The sequence below is a fragment of the Ambystoma mexicanum genome, chromosome 9 (assembly GCF_040938575.1).
Source record: "Ambystoma mexicanum isolate Mex_15411 chromosome 9, UKY_AmexF1_1, whole genome shotgun sequence".
NCBI lineage: Eukaryota > Metazoa > Chordata > Amphibia > Caudata > Ambystomatidae > Ambystoma > Ambystoma mexicanum.
In genome coordinates this window covers 191,649,922-191,675,526 of record NC_090931.1, presented here as the reverse complement: position 1 = coordinate 191,675,526, position 25,605 = coordinate 191,649,922, and the positions used below count along the sequence as shown (strand labels likewise).

Here is a 25,605-nt window from a genome sequence, read left to right as displayed (position 1 = left end):
CATATGCAACGCAATGGAGGTATGGGGGAAACGTTGAGAGATGAAAAGGGATGATGGCTATGGCTGGCTTGGATGAAGGAGGGGCTGTGAAAAGGCATGGGGTGTGATTACTTTACGTCTTGATGGGGTCACAGAGGTCCTGGTTGGTGTGATTGATATAGACATCGAAGCCAATGGCGTAGTATGACAGCTCTTCTAGGCCTGGTGTTAATGATGGCAACAGAGATGAAGGGTAGGGTGGAGCTCAGTGATAGAACTGACCTGTGTGAAGGAGGAAGATTAAAGAAGATATTTGGTGTACCTTCATAGAGGTCAACGTGCTCCATGCAATTTGGCAGGTGCTGATCTAGTCCTGGCTTTTAGTTTGCATTCCGGGACTAGTAGTCGGGACTATTATGATGGGAAGTCCATGACGACATGACACAGAATGAAAAGAAAAAACAGGACTGGATATGCAATCCGTTAATGGAATGTGGCACGTTGTTGCTTATGTACTTATTCAAAACTTTAACATTGTGGACAATGCAGACCAGACCAGCTCCCTGGGAAAAAAATTAGAGAGACCCCCATTCTCCAAGTTGGGTGTGAACTGGCGAACAAATGCAGGTATTTCCATGTATGCAGAGAGGCCACCAAATGCCAGGAGGGTGCTATTTTATGTGATCTGCAAGGAAACCTCCGGAAAGCCTGCGGACTCTGCCTTTAGCTGGTCACTGAATTCTTATCACGAAAGCAGTAATGGAAATTGCAGCGTTCAAGACATGGCAAGGACAAAGTATGTTTAGTCATAATCTTATGATGCACCTCAATCCTTACCATGAACCCTCGATAAAGAAGATCTGTAATTTACACATCTCAGCCATACAGCAGAGCAGTAGTTCCTATCAAGGAACCCTCATGTGAGCACAACGCGGGGACTAGCTAAAGGATAGTTGGCCCACTGAAGACATGATGCGCGCTCCTAACAGGAGCTGGCATTATGGTGGCTAGTGTGTGTCAGTGCTGCCAACAGGTTTGACTCTTAGCAAAAAAACATTCACTTCCAGGTCAGAAAAAAGGGAGAAACTTCCTCGCACTCTTAGTGTAAATACATCGAGGAGAGTATGATGCATGCAATACCTATTGTAGAATTTTTACTGCATTCGAACAGGATTTGTTTGACTGATGCATATGTAACCAGCAGGGCACGTGACTTTCTCCTATAACCATAGATTTTGTAAACAATGTCAGAGATTTCCCCGCACCGGAGTGCTTACCCTTTCCAGCAGGCTCGATGGTAACTTTTTCACTAATGTTGCCACGGCCAGCTGAAGTCACAGCCGCCACCCACAGCAGGTATTGCTGCCCACGGTTCAGGTGTGCAATACGATAGTAAAGAAGTTCTGGGCTGGTCTCGTACTCGCTGGGAGCCTGGAGGATTGGGAGAGAGAGAAGGCAAGGTCAAGCACTCCATACATGCACCGAGAAATTAAAAACCAACGCATCACAGGTAGGAGGAAAACCATGTGTATGGGCACCATGACATTTATTAATTTTTGATGATTTGGCACCCTGCGTCAGGCACTTTACCAGAACCGCGAGCGTAGGTTCCAAGATGGCCATTGATATAGGCAGAAAGAAGGACTCCATAGACTTCCCTTGGCTCACTTATTGGTAGAAGAGGCAAAGCAACCAAGGCCAAGCACCTAGCGAAGGGGCACCGTGGACAGGAATACAGGGTACGTAAGGCATTCATGATTTGAACAAAGGATGGTCTAGATCAGAAGCATGTTACATATACATAAGTACTTTTAAAGTACGCAAGTCATAATGTGGAGCTTTTTCCTACCCACTAGGGCAACTACACCGCTGTGGTCAGTTTTGGTTCACCAGTGCTAGCTATGGTCCCTGTTCTTAAAGGGCGCATCAGAGGATTTCCTGAACCAAGCCCTACTCAACTGTGGTGGTATAAGCCTCCTTTAGAATAAACAGGGCGACAGAGCGAATTTCGATTGGTTAATGAAGCTAGATCCTTGATTCTCTGCCATTAGAATGGGCGCCTGGGTAAGACTGCGTTTGGAATTGCTCGGGCGATTCCAGAGTTTGAGTTCCCCGAGTGATTAAGCAATCACTCAGGCAACTACTGCTCAGGCATTTGTGTAGTAAGCACTCCGGGAGTGTCCTTTGCGCTTCTGTGAAAGAATTGTCATACATGATCTTGGAGCTTTTCCAATGGCAGCTGTCAAATGGTCTCCTGAGGTAAAATATTCAGGAGCACAGTTCCAAGCGTCCTGGATGTCCGTGGTACTGCTAGGCAGCTGCAGGCTGGTCATTAAGAGCAGGCGCAGATGCGAGGCACTGGACAAGGGGTATTCAAGCGGATGCATGGTGCAGACCAGACCGACAGAGGCCCTAGTGCTAGTAACCTAAGGGGGTTGGACGAGTCCAGAGGTGGTACTCAGGGAGGGAAACCTTTGAGTTCATGGACTTTGGATAGCTACGTGTCCTCTCCCTTGGTGTCTCTGGCAGTTGCAACAGCCTCTGAGCGCTCTCTCGGGTCAGCCCTCATTCATGGGTCTAGTTTTGCAATCTTTGGACCAGCTTTAAGTGCCACTTTTGCAGTTGTACGTTTTTAGGTTTTTATAATGTTATTGCGTAAAACACAATGAGGTCATCCCTGCAGGTCAGAAAATAATGAGTCTACCAAACGACGATCACAAACCTCACTGGCATTCCAAAGTCGGCCATGCGGCTCAGGTACAGCCATACAACCCTCTCTATTCTAAGGTGCAAGTACAGCAGTCTGAAGAGGGTCCTTTGATAGAGTTTTCGGAAAAGGTTGCCACAATTGGAGTCTTGGCGAGGGAGAGGGGAAATGCTGGTAGTGTTTGGTGAGGCTCTGTCTGCCAGTGCAGCCTAGGGTAAGGCTGCAGTGTAAGGATTACCTCTAAGTGATGTGCAGGGACAGATTGTGCTGATGGGTCGAGTGTATAACAAGCTTGAACCTCCCAAAGTATCGTAGGGGAATGGATGCTGTGCTGACAGAAACAACGTAGACAAAGACTATGAATGTGTAACGTTCCGGAGAAAGTTCTACCAATGGGTGTACTATAGGTTAAGTTTATACTGATGGGTGAAGTGTGGGGGAACTGCTCCAATCAAAGCTGTGTATGGGAAGGTCGTATATTTGGGTACAGTGTAAAGGTAGAGTGTATGGGTGGCAGGACCTTCCCTGACACTGAGCTGCTGATGGTGGCTTCTTCTACATTGTAGTGTAGAGAATGCAGCTCCTATTTTCTGCATCCTTCCCTTTATCCAAAAACAAAGAAAAGTATTGGTACCAGAGAAGACACGCTTTTGCAATGAGACCGATCTTTCCCACTCCCTGTTGTCATACTGCTCTGAAATTGAGGACTCTTGATGCTTGCTGGTCTTCAAAAGCTGTGCTTGTTCAGCATAAACTACCTATTGTGGCTTCTCCAGGAAGCCGGGTTTGGCACAATACCAACCAGATGGTGTTGGGTATGTACTATGTTCCCATAACGTTAATCTCTAAAGCGCTCTCCGTTCCCAAATGCTCTCAGTGATCCATAGTGCAGGCAGGATGAGCTTCACTGTGGCTTGCCAAAGCTTGACCAATCTGCTCAGTGGACAGACCATCGCCCGCTACCTACTGGGGATAAGGACCTTCAACTAATAAATCATTAGGCGACGGTTTCATGGCTCTCTCAGGTCATTCACTTCCCCTCTAGCCTCGATTGTCATCCTCTCACCATTTTATGACAAAGACAGGTCCATTTTAGTTGGGCATGGCGCTTAATCCAAGGAGCTAGGACCACTCTGTTGATGCCTCAAGATTAGACTTCGAATGAGTCCAGGTTTATAGACTTGAAGAGGAAGGAAACCCTTTCCAGCTGCCCACATAGAGAGTGTGAACGTGCTTCACTTCCAATCACAAACCAGAAATTAATTACGTCATTAAAACATGCTGGTTCCTGTCATAAATCCGAAAAGGGCCATTCAGTAAAGGCATATTGGGGCTAGTTGCAGGGTTGGACAAAAAAGAAAAATGCAGTGTAACACTTCAGTAACAACAGGATGGCTTTTCCTTGCAATAGTTCAAGTCTTGTAGACTGGGAATCTCAGAGTTCTTTCCCCAAGATAGACTATGAAATCAGGACTGCTGCCAGTTTTGGGGTTTTATTTCTTCCAAAAACGTCTTTCGTGTCTGCTTGCTTCACAGTCTTTGGCCCTCTGCTTCTCATCCTCAGTTCTGGAGAGTCCCGTCTTCAAGTGTCTCTGGGCCCCTCGTGTGCAAGCATGCTAGTGCTGAGAAAGGTAGAAGCTGGAATTGAGTAGTAGTGTACAAAAGTCCAAAACCTGTACCAAGAAGATGGTAGCCTGAGTGAGTCTAAAGGCTTTAGCTCTGCTTTCTACCCACTTCCCTGTTTCAAAGCCCCAACTTCGCCTTCCTCCTCAACAGGTTGAAACAGCTGCATACCTAAAGCCATGTCTCCTGCAACACCAATCCTTTCCAATCGGTCTCTCCCCCTGTACCCGCTCCATGTCATGTGCTCACAGCTCTGCCCTTTCTGGGCTCACGTTTTTTCGTGGTTGGGTTGGCACACTTCTGCCCTTTTTTAATGGATATTTGTAAGGCGTCTATACAACAAATGGTGTTTCAAGGCACCACAAGACAAAAGGGAGGAGGAATAACGGGGGGAAGATACAATAACGGTCCTACTAGGCCTGGTGACATTCTGTTCGTGCAAGTGCAGAACAAGAAGTGCGAGGGGGGAGTGAAGAGGAGTGCTGGTCTGCAAAATAAGTGCAGTGCTCGGGTGGGCAGGGAAAAGCATGGTAAAGAGGAGCAGGAGCAAGTGCTAGGGAAGGCCAGGAAGGCAAGTGTCTTCATGAACTTTCAAGATGTTTCTTCTAACTTCCTCCTACATTGCCGCTCTTCATAGCTTCTCCAACCTCCTCTGGATGGCCCCTTCTACATTTCTCTCTCAAGTATCTACTGCAAATGAGTCCTGGTGAAACGTTTAACCTCCTCTCGTCCTAATATTCCTCCAACGTTCTCTTCATCTAGCTCTTTCAGATGGCTTTCACTACCATTACCTCCTCCCATCTCCTCCAGGCATCTCCTTCCTTCTTGCTGGTGTTTTTCTTGCTCTCTGATATTTTCCCAAACGTTCTTCCTATTTCTCCCCTTCACCTCCCTACTGTTCCTTTGGTTGGCTGTCTCCCCCACTCACCTCTACTTTGATGCTCTTTCCTCCTCCTTTATCTAATTCTGCCATTGTCTTTTCTCTGTCTCGACCTCCTTCTGCCACTTTGTTTTAATCATTTTTACCCTGCGGCTCTCCCTTCAGTCTCATCTACTCCTCCTTGCCATAGAGGCATAGACTGGGTGGGGAATGAGTGGGCAAAGCCCACCCAAAATCTATAAATGCCCACCCAGCAGCCCTCTGTGTGAATTTACAGATATTAATGTCACTGTGGTGGGGCCAACTACATCAGCTTCATGCTCCACGTGTTAGACAATCCTGGCTAAATCTCTGCTTGCCATAACCTCCTTTTTCTCCTTTCCTCCACCTGAACCACCTCTGTGCTTCTTGCCTTCACCGTCTTTCTTTTTACTCTGCCTACCAAATCAGCCTCCCCCATCTTGCTCCAGCCACCTTCACCATCGATGACAAACTCCTTCTACCCACATCCCTGTCCAACTGTCCACTCTCCAGATGGGCACCAAACCCCTTCCTTTGGGCTCTCTCATGTGGGTGTGTGGAAAACTGTTTTGATAACTTAAATGGGATTGGAACAGCCGGTCTCTTGATTTGATCTCACCTAAATGGAATAGAAATGCACTGCAGTCTGTGGTGATGTGGAGGAGGACAATTTTACCCCCTACTGCCATATTAAAAATAAAGTGTGTGTAACAGACTCTGGCAAGCACTCTGCCCTTGTGCTCTCTTGTGAACTAGCAGTGGCAGTGAAGGCTCTGTCACGGATGCTGCAGGCAAGCAGAGATCCTCTGGTCCTGTTGGCATCTCAGAAGTACCCTTCCTCCTCCCATTTACACTGACACAAAGGAAAATGGTACCATAAGGGGCCACTAAGAAAGGAGTCCGCTACTACACATACGCAAACCCCTTTAAGGGTTAGGAGAACTAAAGGTACGCAGTCTGTAACCGTCCTCTAGCACTACTTTCGAAATAGTGGGGTGGTCTATCAGATTCCTTGTGCACCCCCTATATGCCCTACAACATATTGCAGGTGGCAGCACCTAGTCTCTGAATACCCCATACAGTACCTCCAGAGAAAGACAGGGGAACCCATACATGGTCGTATTCGTAAACGGTGGATCCTTATTGGAACATCACTTGATCAAATGAAGCTCAAGTACTATGTTCCCAGACCCAAGCATTCCCCTTCAGGTTTGGAAAAACGCCTATCGACTAAATATATTCTTGGCAAAGAGGAAGACACATAGGGCAAAGTCTTGGTCATCTTCAGACTAACCCTCTAGTAGATAACTATATACAAAATGTGAAGTCTGAAAGCAGAGTGGACTGAGAAAAGAAGACGGATCTGGTGTTTATTTCCAGCTGCGCACAGATCGTGGCTCGTTTTGAACATTGGAGTCTTCACATCCCCTTGACCAGGTGTCAATGCTTTGTTGAAGGTAGGGAGACCTTCAAATAACTTATCCTAAACTTCCACCTACTTCATCGGTCCTAAGTAAAATTCTTGTTTTTCAAAGAACAAGATAACAAAAACAATCAATTTACAAAGACCACATGGAGCAGTCTTTCGAATTCGAACTGTCACGACCCTGCCGCACACGAGTCTGTGCAGGGGCTGACCGGCTCGCCAAGACCAAGGAGCGCAGGACAAGGACAACGGGTGTGTGTGTGTTTGTCGGAATCGAAATAATATTATACCTCCTATTGCATTGTTTGAATGTGTGTTGGCCTACGCCAAGTTGTCTAGAAAACATTGTGTAAATAGATTCCGCGGCAAGGTCTTGACCTTAATGTACTGTGTAAATCGCCATCTTGGATTTAGCCGCCATTTTAGGTTCTCTTGTAGTGTGGAAGTCACCCTGAACATCAAAATGGAGGCCGAATGACATTTCGAGTGGGATTCTGGCCGTTGTGACCTCCGCACACATGAATAAGTAATATGCCTGCAGGCGACTTGTTGGGGTCGCGAACTGAGACCTTGTCCTATCCCTGACCTATGTGTAAATGAACAACTGTATCAGCGGAACTGATCAAAATGCATACATTATGGGATTGACCTGGCAAGGAACCCTAGGCCTGGTCCTAAGAATGGTTAACCCGCGAGGGGGTTGGCCAGAGCTGGATAAAAAAGTATAAAAGCATGAGTATCCCAATGTACGGTCTCTCACAATAATGTAGCGAACTGTCGTTGAAGTTCGTTCTGTTACTCTGAGAGCCGAATAGCTATCCGTTTGTCAATTGACTTTTTTGGTAATTGTTGTAGCTTTTGAATAAAGCACTTTGTATGTTCTTTGTAACCTGTGTTGGTGTGTTTCCTTTGGGCTTCCCGGCCTCATATCAATTTCTTTGTTTTCACATGTTGTGCGTCAGAGTGTTTTTTGGTTTGGTGGGAGTCTTGGGTGGGGAGGGAGGAGGCGGGGACTTATAGATGGGGGTTTGGCTGCAAAACCCTGATTCAGAGGTAATAAGGAAGGGAGGGTGGGGTGAACCCCCCCGAATATATCTTTAAAAAATACATTTTAAAGCTCTCCAGAGAAAAAGGCTGTTCACACTGCTTAACAATGCCGATTTTGAGATCAAGTGAAAATCGGTCATTACAAATCTGTCTTTTTCTGTGGAGAGCTTTAACATGAGGTCTTTTCACATAGAACCACTGTGAGGAATTCGACCATTTGCACGGGAAGAGTGCGCTCGCCTGGGATTTTTTTTGTTTGTTTAAAAGAATGAATGATGGGGCCATTCCTGCGCACATTTTCCACGCTCACCACACATCAGAAAAATAGTCATGTACCCTGGGAGGACACTGTTTACCAGTGCCGCCCTCCCCTGTCATGTGTAGCTGACACCTGACAGCCGTGGGTACATCAAAAGCCTTTGGTCATGGGCAGCCTGATTAGAATTTCAAGGCCCCATGGAATTGCATCTCATTGCCAAACCTTGCTAGTGGCGGCGAATACTGAAGAATGTTAATGAGCAGGCCTCAGGGAAGGCCCGGGTGCATGAAGTGACAATGGAGACCAGATGCCAACACCTCTTTGTAATGCAATGTATCAACTTGGTACTAACTTGGTATGAAAGGGCAGTGAATGTCCTGTCTGGAAACACTCCTTTCAGAGCAGAGAAATATGTGAATTGTAGTAGACGAAAGTCTGCCTGAAACCCCCTACTTCAAAGGAGGTCCATGTTGTGATCAAGCGCCGCATATTGCTCAGATAATTAGGGAGACACTTTGATGTAGAGCAGACAGGAAGATGGGCGCCCTGGTTCTGACCTGAAGGATCACTGAAGATTGTTGATGGAAACCGAGGATTGGCTCACTTAAGTTAGGCTTTGCCTACACCAATACCTGGGCCCCGTTTGGCTTTAAAAAAGGGCCGAGCCCATCAGTGATCAGATCATCTGAAGACTTTGCAAGGAGTAAGAAGGACGACTTATTTGGAGCCGAGCTGAAGGTACACTCTCTACCTTACATCTTCCGCCAGTGAAGTAAGGCCAGGTGTCCCAAGAGGGAGGCAAGATCCCTCCCCTACACATCTCCCAGGGAACAGAGGGAGATACCAGACTCGGAGGACCCATCCAGCAGCTCCAGAACCAGTACCCAGCCAGCACACAGCATGCCTTGCTAGGTTCTGACAGCAAGCTTCCTAGATGAGAAGTGCCAGAGAGTCTCTGGACAAAGTTGTTGCCTGCTAACACCCTCCTGAGCTTTGGGCCATCCGCCATGAAAGGACACGAGCCCTGTGGAGAAGCGAGAGGAGCGCCACACAAGCATCATCCAGCATCCATCTTTAAGGACAATTCCGAGACAGTTGAGTCCTCGAACCGCATCTGGCTGCACCGCTGACTGTTGTCACGCCGTAGTCGTCAGAGCTACCCGGGACGCCTTGGTCAGCATTTTAGATCCACCAACCAGCAAACAGATAATGATTCTTGGCCCTGAGCCGCTGCGCCAGACAGCTTGCAGACATCCGTCCAGCCTCGCTTGCCGAACTGCCTGCCACCTGGTACCCGCAGCTGTCTCCCACCACTAACTCTGTCTCAAGGGCTGTGAAGTACCCCGGAACCGCCTTGACGCTGTCAAGCACCAAGAACCTCTTCAGCACCAGGTACATTGTGGTTCTGCCCCCCTGGTCCTTCTCTGAAGGCCCCTCGAGACAGTTACGACCCTTTGGTGTTGAAACCAAATAATCTTGAACTATAAGACAGATTACTTTACCAACTACCCTCCTGTCAGTATCCAGAGTGCATCCCTTTCCTTTGTGTAACTGTCTGTCCTCTGTTTTCCTTTACCTTGTGGGTTGTAATTGCAGTGTGCTAGAACTGTGTTGTAGTAATAATAAAGTAGATATTTGTATACCACCTTGAATGGACAGTCCCTTGTATCACTGGGTAATCGTATTTTCGCTGTGTTGCATCTAACCAACGATCCACGACCTTGCGGAGATCAGCCTGCTGTTCTGTCCACGTTACCAAAATTGGACAAAGATTTATAATTTACTTATATTCCAATCTGTTTGGATCCCTTCTGGTGTACTACAGGTGTGGTGTTGATTGATGGTTTAGAAACAGATATTCATCCCTGGACCACTGGTGCCCCGGAAGTTGATTCATCACAACCACCTCATCAGCCGCTTACAAAAATGAAAAACAAATGTACTGCATCTCTGCACCAGATGTAGGTGTCCCAAGTAAGGAACTCTGATGGGGTGATAAGAGTCTTTACTTGCAAACATCAGTCAGATGGTATCCACCTTTAAAGGACTTCCTGCAATGAAGATTTTGGTCTGGGCAGTGAGTATACTCTAAGGGACCCCTCTGCTAGTGGCAAGTGGGCTGTTATGCAGACCTCTGTCTGGACGGCAAGCATTCTTTTGAGGTTTCTTCTTCGACAATGCGGACACAGCTGGGTTGAAAGCCTCAAAGGAGTCCTACTCTGAAGGAGCCTTGTTGCGCATCCCTGAATGGATTTGTCACGAAGAGATGGGAGCCATGGAAAGCTCTGTGTACCCCATGTGTCAGTAATACAGAGCTTGAGTGTAGTTACAAAAAAGAAAAACAAAGGAATTTTGACATTTTGACTTCTGTTACTGCGAGGTTCCACCACTTTGAATTTTGCTACTGTGAGAATTGAGCAATTTCTGCTGCCTCTGAAGTTTCGCCACATTTGAGTTTTTCTACTGGGAGGTTTTCCATGAAACTACATTTTTATTGCAATATCAAGATGGTACAGGCCTGCGCTTGTGGTATCTTTAGCATAGCTGACAATTGTGCATTTAATTTGCTTGCTGACTGGATGTTAGGCATTGATGCTTGTGTTCTGCATGTAAGATATAACAGTGCCTTTCGCCTCTCACGCTGCAACCCAGAGAATACAGCGGAGTCCCACAGAAAATGTTGTCTAGCTGTCATATACCCACCGACATAGCGGTCTTCCCTATGCCTGCGCAATATATGCACTGCATGAAATATGCAAAGCATGATTAAAAAATGCTTCAACCTAGTCAAATCTGCTTTTCACAGAATGTCAATTACTGTTCACTCGCATTGAATTGCTCCTTTTATTTGCATGTTTGCACAGACTACGGTCTTCCGTTGGGCATTCATCCACCACAGAGCTTCAAGGCCATATCAATGGCAGTAGGAACTATACAAACATCAAATAACACAGGTTTGGTGAATAGGAGGAGTCTACCTTCATGCTTTAAGTCTGACTGCTGAAACACATCTGCCCTGGAGCAGAACTGTACTATCTGTGAATGATAGAGATGAACCATACCCTAGATACAATTTAGTGCTTCCTTCGATTTTGCACCTTCTCCAGTGGGCAAATTACTGTTCTGCTTGCTGATGCCCTTGTTGTCTATAGAGTAACCATCACGGAAGAACCGGAGACCTGCGCTGCTACTAGTAAGCGTTAACGTTTCAGTTTACAAAGTTTGACAGCTATCCCTGTGAGCCTATTGAGAATACAGGCCTAAACCGTTTCACCTATCAATAACACGAGGCCTAATTTGAACATTAAAAGGCGCCTCAACCTCTGAGTCATATCTTGCCCAGCCAATCAGACACCAGTCTACTTCCCGCACTTGATTCCAACGAGACGCAGTCATCTGGTTGAGTCCATTTTGTTACTCTGGTACCCCGAGACATGGTTAGCAGACATGGTTCCAGGATAAATCTGCCAGACATTGTATAATTGCGATGACCCTCTCTGGTAGAGTCATGACGCTGAACACGGCTAGCCTCTCACTAATATAGTTTACTTGGTTCTGTGTCCATGGGCCTTGCACCTGTGATTGCAGCACAAAGGGCCACAATTCTGCAGATGCAACCTTTTGAGCGTGGCCCTTTCCCGGTATAAGTCACACCACCTTATGGATTTCGCTGTGGCATCTCCATCATACCATTATCCCTCGACTGTCTCTGTTGACTTCTTGCCACTGCCTACAGGCATCGAAACCCATCCAACAACTTTGGTTTCTTCCACTCTGGTCCAACGCAACCAAAGCCAGAGTGCCTTCTGCTCACAGAAGTTTGTTCCATCCGCCCCTCAAGGTTTCAGCAATTGCTGAATGCATGTATGCTGCCACTTCCTGGTGTACACAGCTTCTCCCTGCTACTGTCTCTCTTCCCTTTCTCATACTTAACATGACTTCAGCTCATTGGTTGAGAGTTCCAAGTCCTCGTGCCATTGGTCTACTGGTCTGTGGTTCCCCCTCATTCTCTGACAGTCTCGATTGCTGACCTCTAGTCACATGTGCTTGAGAGGAAACGCTCAGGCCTCCATCTTGGATTTCATTGCCATGCCTCTCTGAAACACTTGGTTGAGGTTGCTGTTCCACCAATAGAAAGTGGCTGTGATTCTGCTTCCAGCAAGGGCTGCCTCCAACAGACATCCCCTTTTTAACTGTATTTGTGAAGAAAAGTGGAGACACTTCACCACACTCGTATATTGTTACAGACGTGTGTTTAAAGTGAGGTCACAATTTGCACTTCTAGTGCAAGGAGCCCCAGTTCTGAGTTTGTGCAGTAGTGGTAAGACTAAATAGTACAGTCAAGTTGGGCAGAATTGCCTTCAATGCCACCATTGTGGTGGGGTTAGTAAGCCCCTCCCACCCATGCTAAGAGTTCTAAACATGTCTGGGGATGCTTCTAGTCTTGTACAGAGGTCATGTGACCTAGCAGTTCTGGCTGGACTGTTAATTTTGGGGTAGGACCAAGCTAGGGTGACCAGACGTCCCGGTTTTGCCGTGACTGTCCACCTTTCTCAAGATTATGTTCCCATTGGAAATTGCAGTGGTCCTGGTTTTTTGTAGTAGGTCTTCATAGCTGGCAGGCAGGAATGCACAATATCGCACAGAAGAAATGCTGCATTTTATAACAAGATAGTTTTAAGTACTGAAGTGTAGTGCCTTGACAGCCAATTCCAAGAGTTTGTCCTACTTTTATGTTAGTTTCCTGTCCTGTTTTTTTACTTCTTAATCTGGTCACCCTAGATCGAGCCTGATTTGCATATGGTTATTCCCCTTCTGTAACGGCTTGGCATTGGCAGGTGAAGAACGATGGTCTGGAGGGTTGCCCAGAGCAATTGCCAGAGGTTCAAGATTACTTCCAAACCTTTCAGTCATCACCTATTTTGTATTGCACTGAACCCCTTCATCTCCACTTCCTGCTGTCTGTCAGCTAGTGCAAGACTGTGCTCCTGCTGCCCAACAGGTCTCCGAACTGGCCCAAGTGTGCCGTCATGCTTTCCTGCAGGTGCATGTGAACTAGGACATGACTGCCTGCCTGTCCCCCCCCCCATATCCACGACAAGTCTGTACTGGGCAAGCCTGGTCTCCAATGCCTATCTATGGAGTGGTGCAATCCTGCACTCTTCCTGTCCCAGCGGTGTCTATAACCTATTAGAAGAGAGAAGGCGCTAGAGAGCCGACCAAGATGGCCGCTCCCTTTTGAGTGTTGGTGCGGCCCTGAATAAGCCTTGCTTTTCGGTGGGGGAATTCACCTAATCCTAGGTCTGCATCCATTGCTGAAGGCTACCACAAAGGAGAAACTAGAAAATCGCGGCAAACCGAGTCTCCTCAGGGCCATACTGCGAACTGTTGGCGTCCTCTGTCGCCGCATAGCCATTACGGCCTTGCCGGCCCGCAGGTGACTGGGGACCTCCCACACCCCTCTGGGAAGAAAGAGGGGAGCGTGACACCACAGCAGCGACTCGCCCGAGGGCGGAGCCGTGGGCGGATTCCCCCCTGGATCCCTCACGACTGACGAGCGGCTGCGCATCGGCTGCGCCCTGCAGTTGGCGATTGTGGACCGCAGAGCTGGTGTGGGTAGGTGCCAAGCGAGGGCTCCGAAACGGGCGGGCAAGTCAACAATCTAGCGGCCGGTCTCTGTGGCAACGGCCACCACACTTGTCATCAGACCCTCCTACAATTATAGAATTGGCCTCTGCGGTGGGTCCGCAGTTGGGCGCTTGCCAGGCGCGTCAGCCCGGCAACCTTCTACGTTCTGAGGCAGAACAGGAACAGCGGCTCGATAACATCGAACCCTGGTGATGCCGTGGAGACCGTGGAGCTCTCGACCGTTCGTAGTCCTTCCCTGCAGCGGCTCAGAGTATCGGACCTGGAGTCAACAAAAGAAGTGAACAACTCTGGGTCAGATACGGCAGGGGACATAAGCAGCGGAAGTGAGTCGGAGGAGCAGGGTACATCGAAGCTCCGATGCCCCCAAGTTCCCCACTGAATCAAGAGGAGCCATTGCAGCAGAAGCCGGTAAGCAAGAATAACAGCAGCCGAGGAGTGGGTGCCCCCCTATCTCACAAATACTGTCCTCAAGACGAATTAACATCATCGAGCTGGGCAGATGCCGGCACCCGACGACTGCGTATCCGGAAGGCACACCGCAAGAAGTGGATCTCCGCGGCACCTAGTCCTGCAGGAGCAAGGAAGGGAACCTTATCTTTCAAGGTGAAACGCTCCGATTGATCGCTGGGCACATCGACGCATGAAGCACAAGTCGGTCAACAACACACTATTTGGTAACCGACCACCTCCTCAGAAGGCAACGCTCCAGGTGGGCCAGTTGAACGTAAAGCAACTCAAGAACCACCGATGGTATAATCCTTTCATGACATCCTTCGAGAAGTACTTGAAAACAACAAAATGGTGCCCACGTTACACAGTCCCACCAGCACGCAGGCAAACCCCACATAATCGCTAACATCCAGGCTGTGGCCGAGAAGCAATCGACAAGGTGAGGGTTGCATGGACACCGACTCTAACCATCTCAAAGGCCTGCACGCATTCAGCTGAACCAAGAAGTGAATGCAAACAGCGGAGGACAAGGGGTACCACATGAGGCGAGAACTCGCATAGTACTAACAAATTCATCGCACCCTTCAGTGCCCCTGACCTGCGACAACAGAGTAGACAGCGTGCTAGACCCCACGTTCGCAGGCATACCATACTGCCACACCAACTGTTTTAAAGCTACCTAGTGTGAAGAGCCCAGCTCTAATCAATATGTGACAAGACATCCTTCTTTGAAGCCACAACTGCTAGTGATTCACAACGAAGTACGAAAAGAACAAGCCTAACACTCTGCACTCTTGCCAATAGACCGGCAAAGACTGAGTGCGGCATCGCCTAGCTCGCAGCCTGGCAAAAGACCAATAGTGCGCATAACGACCGACCACTAGGCCCAATCGACACAGAGGCCTGCAACTCTATAAAAAAACCGAACAGAGACCGTACAGGAAGAGCAGTGGCGATCAGTGCAGACGACAAGGGAACAGCCGCCACGTAAAGGAGAAAAGTATGTTTCCCCAAGCACGAATTATTAATGATATTAAAACTAAATGATAAGCCAGGACCCTCATTCGTTCCACAAACTGTTTCAACAATCTAACCACACATGGGTCAGCCATCAAGTGGAACACATCCCTTAATACCACACTACAAGACTCCCACTCGCTCGGACATAGATCTGAGAAGTCAGCAACAGAGGGCAAGGAGACGTTGTCCAAATAGGATTCAACAGTAAAAACGTTATTGCCACTCCTGTGAATCCGAGACAAAACAAATGAAACTGAATATTCCACCAACGCACCACTGCAGCTCGGTCAGCCACACCCCCTGTATTCTCCAGACACCATCGTATGACATACAAGCAATCCAACACATCAGTCGGAAATAAATACGATACAGGGTGTCACTCGTAAAGCTATCCTAAAGCGGTACAAGCGCAACATTTATATCAGAATCCTAGCAATTCTGAATACACCCTTGCTGTAAAGCCACCAGAAAATTTGCTCCTGAACTAGCTCAGAAATGTACCGGTCCTGCCGGCCCCCCAGCATCATCACGCACAGGCGAAAAACCACGAGGAGACCTCCCAGACCTTGCCCTGCACCAGTAGTTCGAGGCACCACTTCTCCGCTGCTACAAGTCTCCCAGTAACATCTACCAGTACATAAGAATCATGGGAAAGACCGACAAGTCACAGTGAAAGCTGAATTTCGAATCTGGTTCTGCATCCAAAGCTCCACAGCACAGCGGTGGAACAGAGTCTCCAACACACGTAACACCCCATGAAGACTACCTCTCCCAACCCCTCGACATTGGAGAAATCCTCCTAGAACTGAAAGCAGTAATTGGGAGACATGACAGCAACATTGACAGTCTCTCCTCCAAGGTGGACCAACTGCAACACCGGCTCGACAATCACACCGAACGTTTAGATACGGTCGAACAGTGCGTGTCTGACCTTGATGACGGCGCAACAGCCCTAACAGGCAGAGTGTCCAAACTAGAATCTCAGATGAAAATAGCTAATGCATGAAACAAAGACTTAGGACGCTCCAGGAGTAATAACGTGAGGATTGTCAGTCAGAACAGCAAATGCAGATGAAAATGGAGGATCATATAGATGCGATGTGCACAGAACTTTTTGGGACGGAGGCTCTTTCTCATCTATACGTCGTGGAAAGAGCTCACAGGATCCCAGCGATGAAGCAGATCCCAGGGGCTCCGTCGTGCCAAATTATTGCAAAATTACTCAACTACAAAGACCGGGAAACGATCCTACGACTGCCGAGAGAAAAAGGCGAGCTACAGTACGACAGCAACACCGTCCATTTCGACCCGGACTTCTCGCCAGCCGTGCAAGCACAAAGTAGAACCTTTACAAATATTAAACATAGACTCTGTGACAAAAAGATACCCTATTCGATGCTCTTTCCCGCCTGGCTCAGAATACAACACAACGGAAATACCCAATTCTTCCAGACACCCGAAGAACCCAACTCATACCAGGACCAGGCTGGCTGCAGACCACCAAACAACAACTTAGTGCTGCCACAGAGAGAGATGGATCAGAGAAACCCACCATAATCAGCCACAGTCAACTAAGGAATGACATATAGCCAGCGACAACCCCACCGGAACACAATACCTGGGTAAGACTTACCCCAGTGCCGCGTAACTTTGAAGGCCCCGAGCGCCCCTTGCGCAGCAAAGATAAAGTCCACCAGTTAAATGTTAGTGGGATGGGTAAAGATGACGAGCAGGTTGGGGGTTGCTCGTGAGACGCGGGGAGGAAATCCAGACAAGTTGGGGTTTGCTAAATTGAATGGAGTTTGTTATCATGCACATGCACCGGCCACAAGAGGGTCATACCGCACCCAGTTCCGCCTCAGAACGCCCCGTCACCACCACGCCTCAGAGGTCAGACCAGAAAATCCAGCTAAACAAATGAGAAAAAGACTGACAAATTCAACCTAGCTACAAGGAACATTAAAGGCGGCAACCAACCAACTAAAGTAAGGAAGATAACAGTATCTACGCCGGCACAAAATAGACATAGCTTTCATCCAGGAGACCCACTTGCGCCCCACATCCAAAAAACCTCTGGGCCAGACAGTGGGGCTGCCATAGGTACTTTGCCTCGTACTCCTCATACGGTAGAGGGGTAGCCATCCTAATCAACAAAACAACCAACTTTAGATTCAAATAGACTAAAAAAGATACGGAGGGCAGATCGCTCCTAGTGCATGGAACAATCAACGGAGAAGAAATTACCCTAGTAAACTCCTATGGCCCAAACACTGATGGCCCCAACAACTTTGAGTGGGTGATGGCACATCTAGAGAAAAACAGGCGATCCACAGTCATCGGGGCGGAGACCTAAATACACCACTCAATCCTATCAAAGACAGGTCTCATAACACAGCAACACCCCCCTCCAAAACAAGCCTACAAATCACTGAGATATGCAAAGCCTACGATCTTAAAGACATCTGGAGGTAAAAACACACAGACACCAGCAAATACATCTTTTATTCCTGGGTCCACAAAACCAGCGCAAGACTCGACTACCTCCTCGTGTCTTCACACAGCCACTTTCAGTGGAGCGACTGCCAAATTCTGCCCAGATCCCTATCAGACCACTCAGCACTAACCTTGGAATGCGCCACATCATGAATGGGCAACACTAGACCCCATTGGAGATTCAAACCCAGATCTTTACAGAACCCAGTCTTTGCAGAAGAACTCTGAACAGAAATAGTGACTCATCAAAATCAACCAGGGATCGGTGTCCTCAGCTGGGATACTGTGGGAAACCCTAAAGTGCTTCATTAAAGGAGTTTGCCTGGCGAAAGAAAACGGGATCCTTAAACTAATACGCAGAGAGTTGAACGCTAGCGAGTCCTGCCTCAAAGAACTTGAATGCTCACTCTTATCTGCTAATAACCCACAGAACCTAGCAGAACTGGATACATTCCGGATAGCCGCAGAAAGAGAAATAACATTTATAGCTAGTCAACATAAGATCCACCAGTACGGTGAGGGACAACAACCCGGAGCACTCCTAGCACGGCTTGTAGCAGCAGATAAGAAGCCCACAATGGTTGAATCGGTCATTGACCACGCTGGCAATCCTGTCTACTCTGCAGAGGACATTTGAGACAGTCCGCCGATTTTACCAAGGTCTATACGACTCGAATTATACCACAGACCCCGTCAAATTGGCACAATACCTGGATACAGTCGAACTGTACAGGACGGACGCGGATCTCAGAGTACTGCTCAACTCACCCATCAACGCAGAAGAAATACTCAAAGCTACCAAGGAACTACCCAAAACGAAGGTACCAGGCCCAGACGGCCTGGCAGGCGAATTCTATAAATCTTTTGCGAATCTCCTAGATCCACTCCAGCTTCAGGTCTACGACGAAGCCCTGGACAACAACCAACTACCACCAGCGCTCTACATGGCCAACATAATCCTCCTACATAAACCTGGCAAACCCAAAGACGACTGTGGATCTTACAGGCCTAGATCATTGATAAACTTAGATAACAAAATCTTCGCAAAGATCCTGACCAAAAGACTGCTCCCTCTGATGCCCGCCATGGTGCTTCCTGAACAGGCCGGCTTCATCCCGGGCAGAAACACCTCCTTCGGAATAAGAAGAATGTTTGGAGTGATGGAAGCCCAAGACCCTGAGTGCCAAGTATTAGCAGTACTGTTAGACGCTGAAAAAGCCTTCGACTCAGTCAAATGGCCCTTCCTCTTTACAGTCCTGGAACACATGGGCATAGGCAAATGCTTCATACAATTAATCTCCCTTCTATATAAAAAGCCAACGCCCAACATCATGCTGGGAAACATCGGCTCAACCGATATACACCTAAGGAGAGGAACTAGACAAGGCTGCCCGCTGTCGGCACTACTGTTCGCCCCGGTAATGGAACCCTTAGCTTTAAACCTTCGACTACACCACCTTCACTGAGGCCTTTCTTTGGGCGCGACACAACCTGATTATATCTCTGTACACTGACAACGTTGCACTTTTCCTTCGGAATGGCAACGAGAACCTAAACCCAGTGATGCAAGCAGTACTGAAATGTGGTCACTTCTCATGGTTGAAAATCAATATTTTTTTATTTTTTTTATTTGTATTGGCTGAATTTAATCAACCTTTCAAATGTATACAAAATCATTACAACAATTACGATATAGTACAACATTTTTTTAAATTACAAATAAATTATTTTCTTATCACATTCCTAGCACTCAAAAACTAAAACAAAAAAAAATAATTAAACATGCAACTGATGCAAAAGAAAGAACATCAACACAGGTTAAAATATATACAAAATACAAATCGGTTAAATCTTGATGTCCATCAATGCATCATGTTTCACATCACATCACAAATTACAAATACCTAAAAAGTTACTTTAGACAAATTGCGCTCATTTGTCTGTAGCTAGACATCCACTAGCAGTTAACAATTACTGTATTTTCCCCTTTTTTCCATTATTTCATTTCAATATCCTCAGCTCTTTCTTCCAAATTTAAATTAATAAGATAGTTGATAGCAGCTATTTGAATGGGCATTGTGTTCGTACCCAATATTAAGGACCAACATTCTTGCTGTGTGACATTTCCCAGTCGTTTACAATATCTGCCAAAAAGACTTTTCTTTTTGGTCGAAGCGCATGGCATTCCATAACTATGTGAACTAAGGTTTCGCGTGTATCATCCACTGTGCAAAAGCAACATATGTTTTTTTTCCCCACAGGCAATGGATTCCATTTTGCTTTGAGATCAAGTGTGGGCCAAATATTGAAACGTAAGCAGAGTATGCCACTTCGAAATTTGACTGAGGGTTATCGTGATAGATATTGTGGAAGGATGTTAACTTTTTTAGGTGGAAATCAGAGTACATCTCAATCACTATATGTTAGACACAAATCCCTCGTTTTTATTCAGTCCAACTGGTGTAGCTTTAATTTGGCTTTATCTGGATTACCTAGCGTGTCTCAATCGATATCTCTGCTTCAGAATCAATAATACCAAATCCATAATCTTCCCGCTAACCGCCTCCACCAGCAAATTGGTTGACGACTTTGGTTTACAATGGCAGCATTCACGAGTTAGATACCTAGGCATCTACATGTCCAGGATAAGAGAAGATATCCTGTGGGACAACTATGAAAACACGGTAGATGCTATCCAAACTAAAGTTAACAGGTGGAAATCACTAACTCTTACACTTTGGGGCAGAATTTCAATAGGCAAAATGATTATCCTACCAAAACTGCTATACTTTTCCTCAAATATCCCCCTGGTGCTGACACAACGGATCCTACAGCGCATCAAGAGTATGATCCTTGACCTGATATGGGCGGGCAAGGTGGCGAGATAGGCATATACCACACTGACTCTGCCGGTAAAACAGAGAGGATTTGCCCTCCCAGAAATGCAACAGTACTGCTGAGCTGCCCAGGCTCAATTTCTCAGTCACTGGTATGCTACACACTTAGTCAGACCTCACGTTCAGATCAAAAGGGCTCTGGTGACGCAACACCTCCTCCGCGCCTCCAACGGCTCAGACATTGATGAACATTGTTTCCACAACATATTCAATCTGGAAAAAGGTGGCTAAGAAAAGTGAGATCACAACCAGATTTTCCCCTCTCCTTCCCGTCAAACACACTCCAGGAATTCCCATCACGGCCGAAAAAGTTTTCCAGCACTGGACGGAAAAACTGCAGATACACACAATGAACGATCTCTTCCCAGATGGTACACTTTTGTCTCTACAACAAGCTCAAGATATGGGAAGCAACAACGCTCTAGATGCCTTCATATATTTCAGGCTGCGACACACTCTAGTCTACAAGCTAGTATTCCTACCGTTCCACAGCTACAACCTGTGTGGCCACTACTACACAACATGATACAAGCCCAAGGAGAAGGCCGCCTGATAAACATCTACAAGTCCCTCCTAACCGAATGGAAGCTACCCAATTCAAACGCTAAAAGGAGATGGGAGAAAACACTGGGAATCACGATTGCAGAGGGAGAATGGAACTACATATTAAACCTCACTCAAAAAGTGGCAATTAACACGAGATACAGGCAGATCCACTTCAATTACCTCCATCAAGTATACCACACCCCAGCAAAGCTCAACGCCCAAAGAGAAACAATATCAGCAGCGTGCAGCAGATGTGGATCTCTGGAGGCAGATTTCCTGCACCTGGTGTGGTCCTGCCCTCCAATAGCTGCATTTTGGAATACAGTGTTGGAGAAAACATCAGCGATAATCGGAACAAAACTGATCTCCGACCCTAAACTAACGATGCTAGGTCTGACCAAAAACCTACCTAGAACAGTGCGGAAGCTGGCAGACCTACTGCTGGTTTTAGCACGGAGGAGAATTGCGTGCAACTGGGAAAGAGAACCTCCACTGAGCCTACAACACTGGCTAAAAGACATCACGTACTGCCAAGATGTAGAGACTAACTATATTAAGACATTTCCGCTACACACGCGCCCGCCAGATATCAGGGGTCCGTATATAGCTTACTTGATCTCAACCACCGACGATTTAGAATCACAGTCACTGTCCCCTGCACAGAGCATGGGGTTCTCACCACTGCGTGCTGCCGACAACTCATAAATCATGCAATGTTGACTCTTGAGTTAAACACTGGTTCATGACCACGAAGAGAGCGAGGCGGGACGAGCTGGGGCATCAAAGAGGGGGGCGTAGAGGGATGGGGCATTCAAAGTGGCTGGTGCATGGGGCCATTGTTTGTTTTTTGTGAAAAATAAAAATAAAGAAAGTTAAAAAAAAATAACCTATTAGAAGACACTGCCCTCCTCCATGCTAACAGGTGTCGAGGAGGTGGCGCAGCTCAAGGCGACCCTATTCCTCTAGTCTGAACTGTTAGATTAGAAGACTGCTGTCCACCCATCTCTGGGCTATTCTCTGCAAGGCTGGCCAGCGACGGGTATCTGATCTGGTGAAAAGCGGTCCACAATGGACATTTGACAGTGGGGAATATCAGGCAAAGAACAGCTGGGCGGTGGGAGGGTGGGGGTTCCCAAAACTGCATCATCTTGATTCTATAGCACGTCTGCACTTAAAAGGCAAGCACGCACCTCTCTTTTAACTACCCAAGGCTACGGCAGGAGATCATTTCTTCGACCTTTGGCAGCGTGGCTGGGATTTGAACCTGCGGCCGCCGAAGGTCCGCAGATCCATTTCCGCCACCTGAATTAATGGGAGATGGGTGGTCCGAGAGGAGGAACTCCCACTTAAGAGAATAGATTTTTCCATTCTACATGACAGATATGACAAGTCGCCAGGAAAACAATATCAGTTCCCAGTGGGTTTTTTACCAGTTTGGTTTGATGAAAAGATTATGTTGCCTTGGAAACCAGAGGCTGAGGTATGGAAATGGATTGGAGACAGCGCTTTTGATAAGCTGCAATTTGCAAAACCTCCCCCTCCTCCCCACCATCAACCATCCATCCCTCCTGCCCCCACCTCACTCAAACTGGAACAGCAATCTGAAGCGCATTTCTGCATCCTCTGGCACCCGGTTCTCGTAAACCAGGAGTGGCGCCAAAGTCTTGTTTTTTTTAGGTGGACACCACGTGCGAGAAAAGCCATGCGTTACCAGATGGCCAATGGATGGAGGGCCAGAGGTGGCCGGGACAAATGGCAAATCGGTAGATTTTGCAGGCAGGACCGTGTCTCGGAGCACTGCAGGGCTGGGTCAGGGTCAATCTTATGTCAAGCTTGGAAAAGCCGGGGCAGAGAACAGAGCCAAGCCCATCCATAGGACAGGAACGGTAGGTAGAATGAGGAAGGGGAGAAGGAAAAAGAAAGTATTAGAGAGGAATCCCCTGTGAGGGAAGGGGAAGGAGAGAGGCAAGTAAGGATGGAGGAAAGGCTCGAGAGAACGAGCTAAGAAGAAGCGAGGGAACAAGGAAAGGAGGGACAGCTTCGGAAAGAAGGAAGGACGAAAACAAGGAAGCAAGGAGGGAAAGGGAGGCAGAAGGGAGAATAAGAAGGGTAAGGGAGAAGAGGCATGCGCCAAAAAGAAAGGGGGGTGCAAAGGGAAAGAATAAGAAAAGCAAGGGAAGAGGGTTTAGGGGACACAGGAAAGGAGGGGAGTGAGGGAAGAGAGAGAAGAGGAAAGGAGCGAAGGGAAAAGGAGAGTAAGGGGAGGCTTTATGCCATAGTAGATGGCGGAACGATGGGGAGGACAGGAGGGAGGGGGTATGGGGAGAGCGAAGAGGGGGCGCGAGGGGAGGGACGGCGGAATGAAAGGAAGGGAGAGGGCTAAGGATGCGAAGTAACGGGAGAAGGAATGATGACAAAGAAAAAGGCTAAGTGTAAGGACAGAGCAAAGGGAAGCGTGACAGAAGAGGTAAAGAAAAGTAAAGGATGGAAGGACAAAACTTAAGACGAGAGAGGAAGGAGAAATTGATTATGTTAGAAAATGAAGCCCCTCAGTACCTCCAACGCGAGATTGTAACGTGAGTTACGCTTCCCCCATCAAGGCCACGCTATCTTGCCAATGTCGCCTCACACCTCCGTGACATTGGGTTGACTTCCAGGCCTACAACAGAACCAGTGCCTACAAACCTGCAATCTGTGGCAACTAATTACCCCGCCTGCTGTGTCCGGCGCATCCAACGAGGTGTCTGACGCGGAGTGGATTCTTGCGCTGCCCTCGGGCACAGTCTCACTTTTAGCACACAGAGGGATGGAGGGCGGTGCGCCTGAATCCAGAACCCGGTCTTATCCCCCCACCCCCTCATATGCCCCACTTACCGGCTGACCGGACCCCGGGCTGGAACAGAAGATGGTGTACTTCCGGATGATACCATTAGGCTTGGTAGGGGGGAGCCAGGAGACCACCACACTGCTGGACGACGAAGGAACAGCTTTGATACCCGCAGGAGGCCCAGGAACTGGAAAATAAAGGGCAGTTGTCAGCAACAGTCTTGGGCAGTGACCAAAAGAACAAGCATTGGCAATGCTAACTGTTTGGGCTTTTGTGTACGCATGGAAAAGGCACTTGCCAGGTACTGCTGTAGTGGTATTAACTGGCCATTGATGGTAGCAGGTGCAACATGATTCAAGTACCTGGGCATCTAATAGCAGTGACTCGCAAATGCCTAATACAAACACACGCCAACACTGTTGGCTTTGCAAATGCTTGTTTTAACAGGACTTCAGTGAAGGGCACAGATAGTGCTTAAAAATGGAGTGGCTGGAGGGAGACCTGGTTAAGACATTTTTATTACACACGTAGTTGGTTTACAACCCCAAATTAGTCATTAACGCTCTGAAGACTGCTTTGAGAAAACACAGGTAGGCACTTCGAGTGCAATGTTTGATGGTAAGGCTTGTTTAAAACAAGCTCAAAGAGTTCTCCTGAGGTGTTTTGGGCAAGAACTGGGTGGGAATGCCATAGGGATTAGCATGGTCATGGGAAGTCAATTGGTGATATGATAAGTCATTTATAAGGCCCCTGTACACGTGTTGGGCAAATAACCAAACAAGCTTTGTGTTCCTCCTCATATGCCATTTCTCCCAATCTGTACTCTAAAGCAACAGTTTTGGCTTAAAGGTGGCACTAACAGTCCAAACTAAAAAGTGTGGAAAGCCACATATGTGGGACAGGGTATTATTATTATTATTATAATTATATTATTGAGCGTGAACCTAGCTGCGAGAATCATCAGAGCGCTTTACATAGGTATTCACCAATACAGATGCATAAGGAACAAGTAACTTACCTGTAACTGTTCTTCTCCAGCAAGGGTCTGGCATGGATTCACATGCTCATGAATATTCCCCATCATCAGGCCGGGAATCCTCGGTAAAAGAAAAAAACAGTTTCACTTTCGTTTACAAACTGTCTTTCTCCTATAAACCAATCACTGACCCTCCGAGGGTTAATCTTCTGTGGCTGGCACGAAGTCCCAAAACGCTTCCATTTGTGTCCATAACACTACAGAGTCGATGATGCCCTGACACTGCAAGGACCTCCCTGCAGTCCGCAGGCAGCTCGTAACCACCAAACTCTATGCTGCAGGAGCCAGGCCTTCAGGTTCAGCGATCCTGGGTCGTGGTGCAGGATTGCGCTTCCTTCCCTGACGTGCAGATCCGCGACCACTGGTAGCTTGACTGGAGGTGCCGCCGACATGCTGAGAAGGTCCAGCTACCTGATCTGTCTCGGCCACGCCGGTGCGACGAGGATCATCCTGCACCGGCTGAGTTGACGGGTGACTCGTAGTAGTAGAGGCAACGGAGGGAACACGTACAGGAACAGGCCTGGGGGAACCTGCTGGCGAACCTCCGGCACTTGGTGTTCGTCGCCGTCGCGAACAGATCGATCTGGGGACTGCCCCACTTGAGGAAGAGGTTGTCCACTTGGTCCTGCGCAAGCTCCCACTCGTGACAAGAGGGAGTCAGCAACAGTGATGTTGACTACCGCCAGGTGAAAAGGAATGAGAGACATCCGCTGGTGGATGGCCCAATGCCACATTTCCTGCACCT

At 47.7% G+C, this 25,605-nt stretch overlaps 1 protein-coding gene across 1 annotated transcript in view; it reads right to left on the bottom strand.

The window, feature by feature from the left end:
- DSCAML1 (DS cell adhesion molecule like 1) overlaps window positions 1–25,605 on the bottom strand; it is an 866,449-nt gene that overhangs the window by 94,339 nt on the left and 746,505 nt on the right. The window contains exons 20-21 of the mRNA XM_069614463.1: window positions 23,872–24,011; window positions 1,257–1,410 (exon numbers count right to left, since the gene is read on the bottom strand). Coding sequence (XP_069470564.1) covers window positions 1,257–1,410; window positions 23,872–24,011 — 294 coding nt within the window. The remainder of the gene's footprint in view (window positions 1–1,256; window positions 1,411–23,871; window positions 24,012–25,605) is intronic.